At 40.2% G+C, this 12,405-nt stretch overlaps 1 protein-coding gene across 1 annotated transcript in view; it reads right to left on the reverse strand.

Moving 5' to 3' along the window:
• Window positions 1–12,405, reverse strand: part of RPH3A (rabphilin 3A) — a 161,341-nt gene that overhangs the window by 137,258 nt on the left and 11,678 nt on the right. The window contains exon 2 of the mRNA XM_018560946.1: window positions 451–462. Within this exon, the coding sequence (XP_018416448.1) occupies window positions 451–462 (12 nt within the window). The remainder of the gene's footprint in view (window positions 1–450; window positions 463–12,405) is intronic.

Raw genomic sequence — 12,405 nt, forward strand, 5'->3', positions numbered from 1 at the left:
CCCCCCCCCCCCCCCCCATGTCATGTGTCGTGTTTGGGTGTAGCAGCTAATCTCTGACACTGGGGATGTACGTGCAAAGGAGAAAGGAGAGGCAGGGGAGCGCTGGCAAAGTGAGTGTCATGAGGGGAAGGAGGTTCTCCCTTGCACAGACACTATCCTAAATGGAAATGGTATTGGATAGAATGCAATGGGAAAAAGGAGATGTCACTGACTTGGCTATGCTGTCTGGTATGGGTACTTAAATCAAAGGACTAGGTTAACATATTTACAAATCCTCAGGCAAGTAAGAGTTCACATATTTACTTCCCCAGTATATTTAGCCTACAAATGAGCCATAAACAAAGCCAATTCCACATTAAAATGCATTATTTTACTTGTGAGACAAAACAGTATCCTGGTACAACTCTCAAGCAAGGTCTCCATGCAAAAGATAAACAAATTGAAACTTACTGTCCTTTATCACTGCCAGCAGAAAAGAGAAGAAAGTAAATCATATTAAATAACAAATAATATACAGTGCCATATCAAATTTAATTGCTGAAAAGAAACAATGTTGCTATAAAAAAGGGTTACATGAGTAAATAAAATACCAATTTATATACACATTTTTCCTTGTATCACTTGTTTCAATTAACATAAAATTGCCTCATGTTTCTTCTAAACACCGCTGTCTATACAATTCTGTCTGAACACACATCCATATTTCTCCTATGAAGTTATAATATCATAAAGTATTGTGTGCCTGTAAAGAAGTTTATGTTTGCAGGCCAGGTGCACACATGAAGGCAGGTGAACCTTTGGAAAATGGTAGCACAATTGATCTCATTCATTGGATCTCATTAAAAATAAAAAGCCGTGTTTGTGTTTTTTTATGCACTATGAGGACAAAGCTTCTGGATATACATATCTCTGCCAGGGCTTTTAATCCTGCTGAAGAAACACTATTAAGCCTGTACAGTGTGCAAAGTACAATAGCCTATAGCAACTATACTTAAAGTGTGTTCACTTTTGCAACCAAATAGGGATAATAGCTAGTTTGTTTTTTTTGTCACATGTTCCCATTCACATCGCATAAACTAAACAAATATATAAAAAATGCAATTTAACTTGCTTTTACTTGGGATAGGGTTTCCACTTGGTTTCTTAAGGGTTAAAATTTCTACTTGCTTCTCTTTCTTTGTAATGTTAGGAGGGGTTGAGAGTGGTTTATGTCAACCCTATCTGTACTGTGCTGACTGATTTCATTACAATTTGTAAAGTAGAGTTGAACACTGTCTGTCCTAACAAACGGTTAAAGGATTAACAGTTTGGCTTCTGCGGTGTATGTTAACAAGAAAAACACATTCCTGAGTTTTGTCAGGTTTTATATTTTTACTTTTTGTGTTCCCACTAGGGAAGCTGACCCCCTACTTCCTTGCACAGTAACACAATAGGGCTGATTTATAGGAGCTTCACCCAATGTATAGCTGGGCGAGCACCATTTGCATGGCATTACTGCCACTAGATGGAGCCCAGGAACATATAAACCTCCTATATTCCTATGACCTCTAATGACAGTGATGGCATGTGAATGGTGTTCACACAGCTATACGCTGACCAAAACGTTTATAAATCAGCCCCTATGTGTGTCAGTATGTAACATGGCATCACCAGGACTAGAAGTCAGTGAAAATCTCCCTGTGAGAACACAGATTGTTACAAATGTGCAGAGATTCTAATATTTCTACATTATACAATGTCCATCTGACTACAAATCTGTTTGTGACTTTCATTGGTCTTATCCTCCTAATACACAGAAGTCCTCTTTAAATATCAGGGATCAATGGAAGAAAGAAGGAAATGAAAGACAAAGCAAGGTATCCCTATCTTGCACATGGATGAACCTGAAGTGATATCGGCACTGATACGTTTTTGCATAGATAATATGCTGGTTGATTGAATCAAAGGGAAGGCAAACAACCGATAAAAGTTTCAGGAGGTAAACTGTAAACTACTTTGGCCTCTGGAATTTCTTAATAGACTATATGCTATTTCCGTCTAAAGAATAAAGTTTATCGCATTAGATAAACAGGCATCAGTTGTATAGTGGAGTTGATGAGTTGATAAGTACATACACACAAAAAGGGAAGAAAATGAAATTAAAAAAATAAAGATGACAGAATGAGGGAGGGCAAAATGAGTGGAAGATCAAAGATGAACTGGAGGAAGGAGAGATATATGGAGAAAATTGTTTTTTCAACAAATTATATATAAACAAAAGTACATCGTTTGGTAAAACAGAACATATAAAAAGGTGCTAGAAAAGGAAATAGAGAGGGGAGGGATAGAAGAAGAACCTACATTTTATAGAACCCAAATCCATATAAAGAGACATAGCACTCACTAAATGGATCAGTTGGAAGCACAGTAATACCAGCAATAAGAGCAGCAATTTTTTACATTCTCAGGACATGGATTGCAAACTCTAATCATCAGAATTTCCCTTGTTATGTAAAATATATGTCCCAGAGGGCCAGCAGTCTTCCCAGGTTTGTTAGACTAAGTTCTTACAAGAGTGGTCAGGAAACTCCGGCCCTCCAGCTATGCTTTTACTACAAATCCCTCTGCCTCCGGGAGTCAAGCCTGTAACTGTCAGTCTTGCAATACCTCATGGGACTTGTAGTTCCACAACAGCTGGAGGGCTGGAGTTGCCCAGCCCTGCCTTAGTGTAACAGAATGCAAGCCCAAAAAGACATGGTTTCCCTCATTAGAAGGACAGGAATCTCCCCTGCTGTACCTCATGGAGTTGTACATTGTGCATCTACATACTGTACATAAAGAAGAGAAGAAAATAAAATGGAAATTAAAGATGTAGTAAGTCAAAATGACTTGTTATATATGAACATAATGTTTTACCCTTGAATGGCTGATGCTCATTAAAAATAAAGAAAAATAAAAGAGAACCAGAGAAGGAAAAAAGGGAAGAACTAAGGTCTTTATATGACTGCAAATGAGTACTCTATCTTCCCCTGGAATGACAGGTGTGTCAGAAAAAATTTTGCACAGATAATATACCCTCTCAGGACTTAGGCCCCGTTCCCACTGCGCGATATGCAAATTGCGCGTTTGTCGCGCGATTTGCATATTGCGCGACATCGCGAGATTTGCCGCGCGATGTCGCGTTCAAGCTTGCATTGAGCAAGCTTGAATCGCGGCTAAATCCACTCCAAAAAGGGTCCTGCTGTAGCGACACACGACCCGCGACAGCAGGACCCTTTGCCCCATTGGATTGCATTGGACAGCGATATCGCGCGGTAATTTGCCGCGATATCGCGGGAATTACCGCGCGATAAATCGCTCAATGTGAACGGGGTCTAAAGCTGGCCATGCATGCAGAATGATTGCTTGATTCTCCCGTCCATGCTAAACAATGTGGATGGAGGAACCTCCCCTGCCAGCTTCTGTTTTCTGAAAACTGGCACCCCCGGCTGTCAGAATACCAAAACCATGACTTCTGCTGACTGACTTCATTCACTGTTTGGCTGACAATTTTCCAACCGGCTTGAAGTTTGTCCAGCCGTGGGGTTCACGCGAATCGGCCAAAATTATAACAGGGTATGGACATCTACTAGGAATTGTAATGGGATCTATTCATACATTGGTTTGTAAGTCCTAAAGGATGAGGCTTTCTCTGTAGATTATAAGCTCCTATGATCAAGAATTCCCTTGTTGTCATAGTAGACTGTAAGTTCTCAAGTACAGACAGTCTTATTAGAATGTTAACTCTGTTGGGCAGGGAACCCTTGATATATTACAGTGTGAATGCTAATCTCAAATGGGCAGGGATGCTCTCATTACATGAACAGTTTTACATAGTTGAGCTGATGAGCCTCTATTGTTACACATATACAATTTTAAGGACGAAGAAAAAGAATATTGAAAGCAAAAAAAGAGAAAGCCAGAATATAAATTAATGGACAGTGAAAGGGTGAGAAGGAAGGGCAAAACCATCCACACATGCGTCGTTGTAAAAATGAAGTACACCACATAATTCTTTTTATACCTGCAATAAATGTATCTCATGTACACTACTAAGTCCTTAAAAGAGAACTATGGGGTCATGGCTTTTCCCCATAGTTCTCCTAAGGGTAACGGGAGGATACAAACTAGCATCCTCCCTTCACCCAAAGCTCAGTATACCGTGAGCTACAGCTCGCGGTATACTGAGAAGCTGCAGCGGGGATGGATCCCAACATCACTGTCTGGATCCACCCAGCTGCGTGATTGACAGCTGGCTCTGCCTATCTAGAGGCAGAGTCAGCTCTACCCACCCCATCCCCCGTCCTTTCCGCCAGTCAGCGCTGGAGGATCAGACAGGGGAGGGGGGGAATCCCTGCAGGGAGCCGTGAGTGACAGTCACGGCTCTCTGCAGGGACAGGATCGAGAAGTGAACGAACGACGGTATGTGTTCGCTCACTTCCCGATCTATTGAGCTGACATGTAACAGTTTCATTGTCACAGGTCGGCTAGAACTACGAGGCTGAGTGATTTTCACTCGCCTCATAGTTCTCCTTTAAAGGCAATCAAACGTTGTTGATCAGGGTGGGGCTGACACCCTTAAATTTAAGCCATGTATGGCCAGCTTAAGAGCTCAGAATTTGGTTTTTTTTTTGTCCCTACTATACACTTGCTAAATAAACCTATAGTTTGCCCACACTATGAATATATCTGAATATAAACATAATTTGGCCCACCCAACAGAAAAACAGTCACATGAAGAAATGGCGTTAAAAAGAGGAAAGGAAAAAATGACAAGAAAGCTGCTTTCTTCAATACCAATGAGCTTGAAGTGATATATAGGAATGTATCACTATTGGGCTGCTATAGTAAAAGGTATGTAATATGTGGCCTACTTTAAACACTACCAGGCCCTAGATTGTTCGCTCTTATAAACAAGAATTCCTTTGACATATCTTAGACTGTATTTCATACATTCAGCCACATTACACTGTAAGCTCCTGCAAATCTCTAGGTATATTAGAACTGAACTCTTACACAAATAATACATTCCATTAGGTGAACAAGCATACAAGGAAGGACAGAAAGAAAAGAGAGAAAGGAAAATGGAAAGATTTAGGATGGCAGCAAGGGAAATGAAGAGAAAACCATATTTGTCAAATATAATCACATGTCTAATTTATAGTTAAGCTCCCTTATCACAAAACGTTTAGCAGTTTTATATAGTAAACATAGAGTCTCCTTCTGCATTCCCATTGAGCTTTCTAAAGCAATTTGGAGTCCTGTAGCCATTTACCCAGATGGAATGTAGACAGTCACCGGCACTCTAGAGTGTTTTGTTGGGGTTTTTTTCATCATTTTATTGTGAAAGCATGTCGCAAAGTAAATGCCGACATTTAGGAGCCTCCTAAGACTCCTTCTTCAAGTGAGTATACTATGTTGCCATGGGGATCAGCCTGTGTAAGGCCCCTAAACATTGACATCCACTTTCGGACATTATGCTTTCACAATACAATGGAGAAAAGGACCCTTTGGAGTGCTGGTGGCTTTCTACATTTTATTGGATTAATCAGCAGCACCATTTACTGCATAATTTCAAGCAACCGCTTATGCTGTAGCAGTGCAATTTTCATAAGGACTATGAGTCATCCAGATAAAAAACCTGTTGTGGAGTAATGACCAAGGAACTTCCCGAGCCATTTTCTTGGACACATCAGTACTGCTTCTCAAATTTTACAAAGTTACTGCCAAATACTTTCTCCCAGCTTCCTTATGGAGTCAGTTATAAACATATATGCATCCCTGGAGAAAAGTATCTGCTGTTCACCACCTCTAAATGCATGTTATGCATTATTTGGCACCTACTTTTAAATGGGTCTCATGAAGAAATGATAGGAAATTCAAAAAAAGAAGACAGAATGGCAAAGAGTGAGAGATAGACAAATGTTCCTGTCTATATCAGTGAGCCCTACTTTCTATGCAAAAACAAGAAGCATTTGCTGAATTCATCACTGCTGAGCTCCTGAAATGCGAGGTATGCAAGTAGCTCACAGATAACACACAATCTCATGGTTTTTACTGTATGCTCTTATAAACAGCTTTACACAGTAATTAACCACATATTTTCTGGTCATCAGTAGATATACAGTCATCTCATATATACTTATTTACATATTGTCACAATATTGTAAGCCGGGTTACGGCCAGTAAAACAAGATAGGGTTCTATGGAAAAGAGGCAATCCTAGCATAGCAGTGCTGCTTTATGCTTCAAAGATTACGTACTGACAGGCTCCACTAGCAGAAATACAACCCTGTGATGGAAATATGAGCCTAGGGGTATACGAGTGTGTGCCTATACAATCTGTGATGGAAATTTTAGCCTAGGGGTATATGAGAGTGTGCCTATAAAATCTGTAACTATGGAATGACATTTGATTCTGAACTATATCTGGACTTACTTGTTCACTAGTTATTTAATTCTATATTGTAACTGTATACACTGCATTTAACTATGATGATCAAAGAAAGAATTAAAAGAAAAAATATATGCACCTAGGGCACCTGGATATAGAGGTAAGGTACAGCAGAAAACCAACGTTTTGTTCCCACCATATTGGCTGAGTTCCATTTTTCTGCAGGCAACCGCATATGTATGGTGTGAACAATACCTAAAGGGTGCATATGGGAGAGTCCTTTTGGATCCCTTTCAGGAGTAAGGGCCACAGCCAGTGTTAGGTAGACAGTTAGAGCTGAGGTACATCAAAATAGCTATATACACCATTGGCATATCTATATAAAATCACCTTACCTGCCAAAGTATTGGAGTTGTGTAGATATTTAGGATTGGATGGACAGAAATACAAATAGTCAGCACAGCCAGGGAGGAGAACTGACTTTTCTCTGATGCAATTGAGCAATACAGCTTGGTCTTACCCTAAGCCTTTGAGTGGAACAGGAAGGACATCACTCTACTCACTTCTTGTGTAAGCATGTAACAACCTATCAGTTCAGAGTGCTGCCCTTCCCTCTCCAGTCTGTGCTAGTGCAGCTGTGCAGGGGATTACAGAAAGCTAAATTCAGTTTGGTACATTTATTATTTGTTTTTATAAATACATAATTGTATTCATGAATGTGTTTTTAATATTTGTCTGGAGTTTAGCTTTAAGTCCTAAAGTCCTACTGTAAAAAACAGCAGCAGAAAATCAGATGCATTGATCAGCTGTTGTTTTCGATTCAGAATTCAGATTATCACTATCCACTCACGGGCAGCAGGATCTTGTGTTGATTTATAGTTTCTATAACGCTGTAAAGTATTCCCAATCAGATGACCTAGAAGCACAAGGCTTTGAACTCTTTATTTGGTGGATAAAGTCCTACCGTAAGTTCTTATAAGCAACAGCCTTTTCATATACTTGGTTGTTGTGACCCCTTTCATTAGATGAACAGCAATCTCCTCTGTTATTTAAAGTGGAGGAGATGATTATGTGTAAAAACACAATAAACAGAAAATTTAACAATAAAGAAAAAGAAGTATTGGGAAATAAAGAAGGAGATAATGGAGAAAAGAAAACAGAGGATGGTGAATGTAAATGAAGGAAGGACATGAAGAAGAAAAAGAGTAGTAAAATATAGAATACGGCATAAAGGAAGATAATGATTTTCTGGTCTTGCTCATCATTAAGCCTAAAGCACTATGTAGAGACAAAAAGCACTGAAAGGACCAGTACCAGAATATGGAATCATAGTTATGTAGGCAATACAAGGAACAGATTAAAACACTTTTACGATTTACACAAAATTACAGCTTTAAATTGTGTACATGAGGCTTTGTGTTTTGCCCCTGACATGCATGCATTTTGAAGGATCTTACCCTTTAAGACAGGTAGACACACATGTTTACAATACCCAGTTCATCAAGGATCCAAAAACTGTTCTTCATATGGAAATTGTGGGCATCACCTAAACCCAAGATGATCATTGTCTATCTTTTGAGCAGATTTTTCTTTGTTATGCTGGGATGTAGGTCCGAAAATGACAGGGCTTGTCTACCTGGGCTCATGCACACAGGTGTCTAAAGCTCTCAACAGCCAAAAACACAAATACACATTATAACCCCCTATTTTACATTACATTGCAATGAACATACAGGGTGGGTCACAGCTGAAGGACAGATCAATCTGCCTGTGGGAAATATAAAGCACGGAGGGTCATTATACCAGCCTTAATCTGTATCCATTCTTTTGACTTTATTGGGCATCATGTCTATGAAATGTAAGTGAAAACACAATTGTGCATAAGGCCTTCAACTGCAAGTCTTAAAGGAGAACTATGAGATGAGTGATTTCCACTCACCTCATAGTTCTAGCCGACCTGTGACAATGAGACTGTCACAGGTCGGCTCAGTAGATCGGGAGGTGAGCGAACACATACCAGGTTCGCTCACCTCTCGATCCTGTCACGGCTCTCTGCCGTGACAGGGGGAGGGGCTGGATTCCCCTCTCCCAGCTCCGATCTGCCAGCGCTGACTGGCGGAACAGACGGGGGAGGGGGCGGGTACAGCTGGCTCTGCCTCTAGATAGGCAGAGCCAGCTGTCACTCACGCAGCTGGGCGGATCCTGTCATCTACGTCGGGATCCGCTCCGGCGGCGGCGTCTCAGTGTACCACGAGCTGTAGCTCACGGTATACTGAGCTTAGGGTAACGGGAGGACGCTAGTTTGTGTCCTCCCGTTACCCTAAGGAGAACTATGGGGAAAAACACTGACCCCATAGTTCTCCTTTAATGAACAAGGAACCTTGCTATTATATAACAAGCTTTATAGAATAATAGGAGGTATGGAAGCTGAATAAAAGACAAAGTAAAAAGGAAGAGAAGCATGGAAGATGGAATAAAGAGAAATGTGAAAACAAATTGTCATATAGAGTGCCAAGAAGGAATTTTCCTCTTGTTTAAAACATAATTAGCTGTATTGTCTCCAGGGTTCTTCTTTGCCTTCCTCTGCACCCTCCATCTACAGCTCAGTTATCCTAATCAGACCTTAGGGGTATTAAAACATGAGTGGACTGGTCATAATAACTGCTGCCATTATAGAAAGTCTGCTCAATTTTTACGTTGTACTTCTGGTTTTGCTAAATAAAAATGCAACTATATATAAATGGGGTTTTTTTTAGTAAAAAAAAGCTTCTTATCTTGCTTTCAGAAATAATGACAAAAAGAATGAACGGGTAAGAAATTCAATGGCTTTGCCAGGATGGCTACATTGGGGCCTACAGGAAAGTAGGGGGTAGGGTTGCTTGCATGTGACCCGGTTTTCACTATGTAAGATTCACTTCTTTAAGATATCATAAGCAAAGAAAAGTACAGTGGAGTGGTCATTGACTTTGAAGTACAATAACAATGTGGTCAGCAAATAGTTCTAGTGTTACAAACTCTTTTTTTTTTTTTTTAATCTTAGACTACTGTATCTATTCATGGAATCGAGAATTGCACATCAGTGCCACATTGTGATGTAGTTACTGCAGGCACTGAACTGTAGTTGCTGCAGGCACATAAATAAAAAGTGGCATTCTAAAATGAGCACCAAATGGGCATTGTAGACATTTTTCATGAATATCAGTTTGTTTACAAGAAAAGGATCAGAATTATGCAGTATTTTTCTGGCACTGCAGGGGTAAACGTGGTACTTTATTTTATTTTTATTTTTTTAAAGAATGGTTACCACTATTGGGGAATGTTTTTATAAATGTTACCACTAGTGGGAATTTGAAAAGTAATAGGACATCAATGGTTTGGTAAATGGCAATGCTGAAATCAACAAAGTTGAAAAAGTCTGCACTTATATAATGACAACATCTGAAGAGTCTGTAGAGAAAATGGAAATAATTATTTGATACTTGAACTACAGAAAGCATTGTGACTCCTCCAATGGGCTAATAAATCCCATCATCCATTCAGTTTTGCTGCTGGATTTGCAATCCCAAAACTGACCATCAAGACAAACAGAAAAAACAAAAATGCACATCTTACTGCCGTAGGTAGTGGTTCAAAAGTGAGGACCTTCTAGTAGGAAAATAGGTTTCTAATAAGCTTAAAGTGACGCTAAACTAAGGAGTTAAATCTTAAAATGCATTGAAGTACCCTAACTATTAACAAAAATGTATCTTATTTGTGTATCACTCGGCTGTAGATCCTCAAATCATCTCTGAATTGGTGCTGACACTGTCCTTCCTTCTGGAGGATGGATACTTTTTTGTTCCCCATGGTAGACATGTGTGCTCGAAAGTAACGACCGTTCCAAGCTCACTCCCATGATAGACTACAACGTCAATAGAAATTAACTAACTAAATATGAGATTATAGTCCATCACGGGAGCAAGCTTGGAGCTGTGGCTACTTTACAACACACACAGGGACCATGGGGAACAAAAGTAGCCACCCTCCAGAAGAAAGGACAGTGTCAGTACAAATTCAGAGATAATTGGAGGGTCTACAGCCAAGTGATACACAAATACGATACATTTTTGTTAATAGTTAAGGTACTTGAATGCATTTTAAAGATTAGTGAGTTTAGTGCCACTTTAATTCGTATAATATTTTTACATTTCAGCCTTCAGTGGCCACCAACAGTGCATGTTTGCAAGGTAGATCTTCACGGTAGACGGATAACGTTTTTAACTAGTAAACGTTTACATATACCATTAGCTCAGCAGTGATTCAGTGAAGGGAATTGGAGCATGTGGAATGATGATGGCCACCAAGACTGCAGCTAAAACACACTAACTGATAATATGCCTACTAACTATCCCTCTTTTTGAGGGCTTGTTCACACCAAATCCGGACCACATCTGCATTCATTTCTGCATATGCAGTTCAGTGCCTTTTTCCATATTTATGCTTGGAATTGGCTTTCAGTGCAATTCAGGGTGTTTGCATGCTTTTTTGATGCGTTTGAATGCATTTTGGTGCGTTCCAGAGCACAAAAAATAGGGCATGCTGCAGTTTTCCACATGCTGTGGAACTGAATGCTGTGGTGTGAACTAGAGCCCAAAATACCATTGGAATACATTGGATGCATTTTTGATCCATTCTGTAACTGCTCTGCATCTGCCCCACACTTGGTGTGAACAAGCCCTGAGCCAAATCCACCTCTCCCTCTTTCCACCTCAGTTGTCCCTCTTTTTGGCCTGATGTTCAGATATCTTTGAAAATGTACTCTTTAACTACCAAAAGTGTTATTCTGCACTAAAACCTTCATCCTATTTCTTAATTATCTTGATTTTTTAACAATTTTGGGGTTAACCAATCATTTTTGGCATATATAATTATGAATGGTCTGCATAACTGGGGTCATGGCAGGGGTGTGTCCATTGTCTAAATACATTGTGCTGGAAGGTGTCCCTCTTTCTCATCTCAGAATGTTGGGAGTTAAGCAACAGTATCAAAGCCATCTGGAATTTTGAGAAGCAGAGCTTATTGCTATGGCTTATCAGACAGATTGTCTGACAATTACAAGCATATCCTTATTCTGTGCATGAAGACTGCATAATTTCTACACATGCATACAGTCCCGGAAACTGACCAGACCAAGGACAATGGATGCATATGCAGTGTTTCCCATGGCTGGAGAGACGCAAAAGACAATAAAACACCTTTACAGTTCACAGGACTAAAAGTGGCTTGACCATATTTTTGAGCAAAAAGGTGTGCATCTTTTACAGACGTTATGTAAAGAATAACTCTGCTTTTGTAACTGTAAGTTAGATAACAGTAGCACAGGGTAAATGTATACTCTATAGGAACTGGATGTTTTTGTACTCATGCCTGTGCGAAAAGCAGGGCACACCTTTAGGAGGAGAGCAGATGTCCCAGTATTAGTTATATTTCCTGTGTTGAAATGTTCAATGAGAAGACAACATTAAATTTACCTTTCATTGTAGAACTGACTTGATTACGTTATGTTAGGTGCTTTAAATTCGCTAGATGCATATTTCTTGCAAAAGAGGGTATCACAATAAATGGGGCAAAGATTAATCTTTTAAAAAATGTGTAAAGAAAATGATTCATCCGCCCCCTACCAACAGAGGCAATCAATTTTATTTTGCTATAGCCGACAAGTAAAACTGGGCTAACGCCTTACAAGTGCTGATAACAAGGTACATGGCCAGGGTTTTCTTACCATATGCTCTTATTGAAGTTAGTGGGTCCCACTATGCAGGGCTGTAGCTACCATTGGGCGAGTGAGGCATTCGCCTCAGGAGCAGCTGAAAGGGGGCGCAGCCAGGACCGGCCTGGCTGCGCCCCCTTGCCCCTGTTGCCATGGCGAGCCCAGGGCGCCATTGGCAACAGGGGCGCCAGGCGGCCAACACAGCCGCGGCTCGCAGGGAGAAGAGGAGCTGCACAGGCTCCAG

The sequence above is a fragment of the Nanorana parkeri genome, unplaced genomic scaffold, assembly GCF_000935625.1.
Source record: "Nanorana parkeri isolate BGI_ZX_2015 unplaced genomic scaffold, ASM93562v1 scaffold490, whole genome shotgun sequence".
Taxonomy (NCBI): Eukaryota; Metazoa; Chordata; class Amphibia; order Anura; family Dicroglossidae; genus Nanorana; species Nanorana parkeri.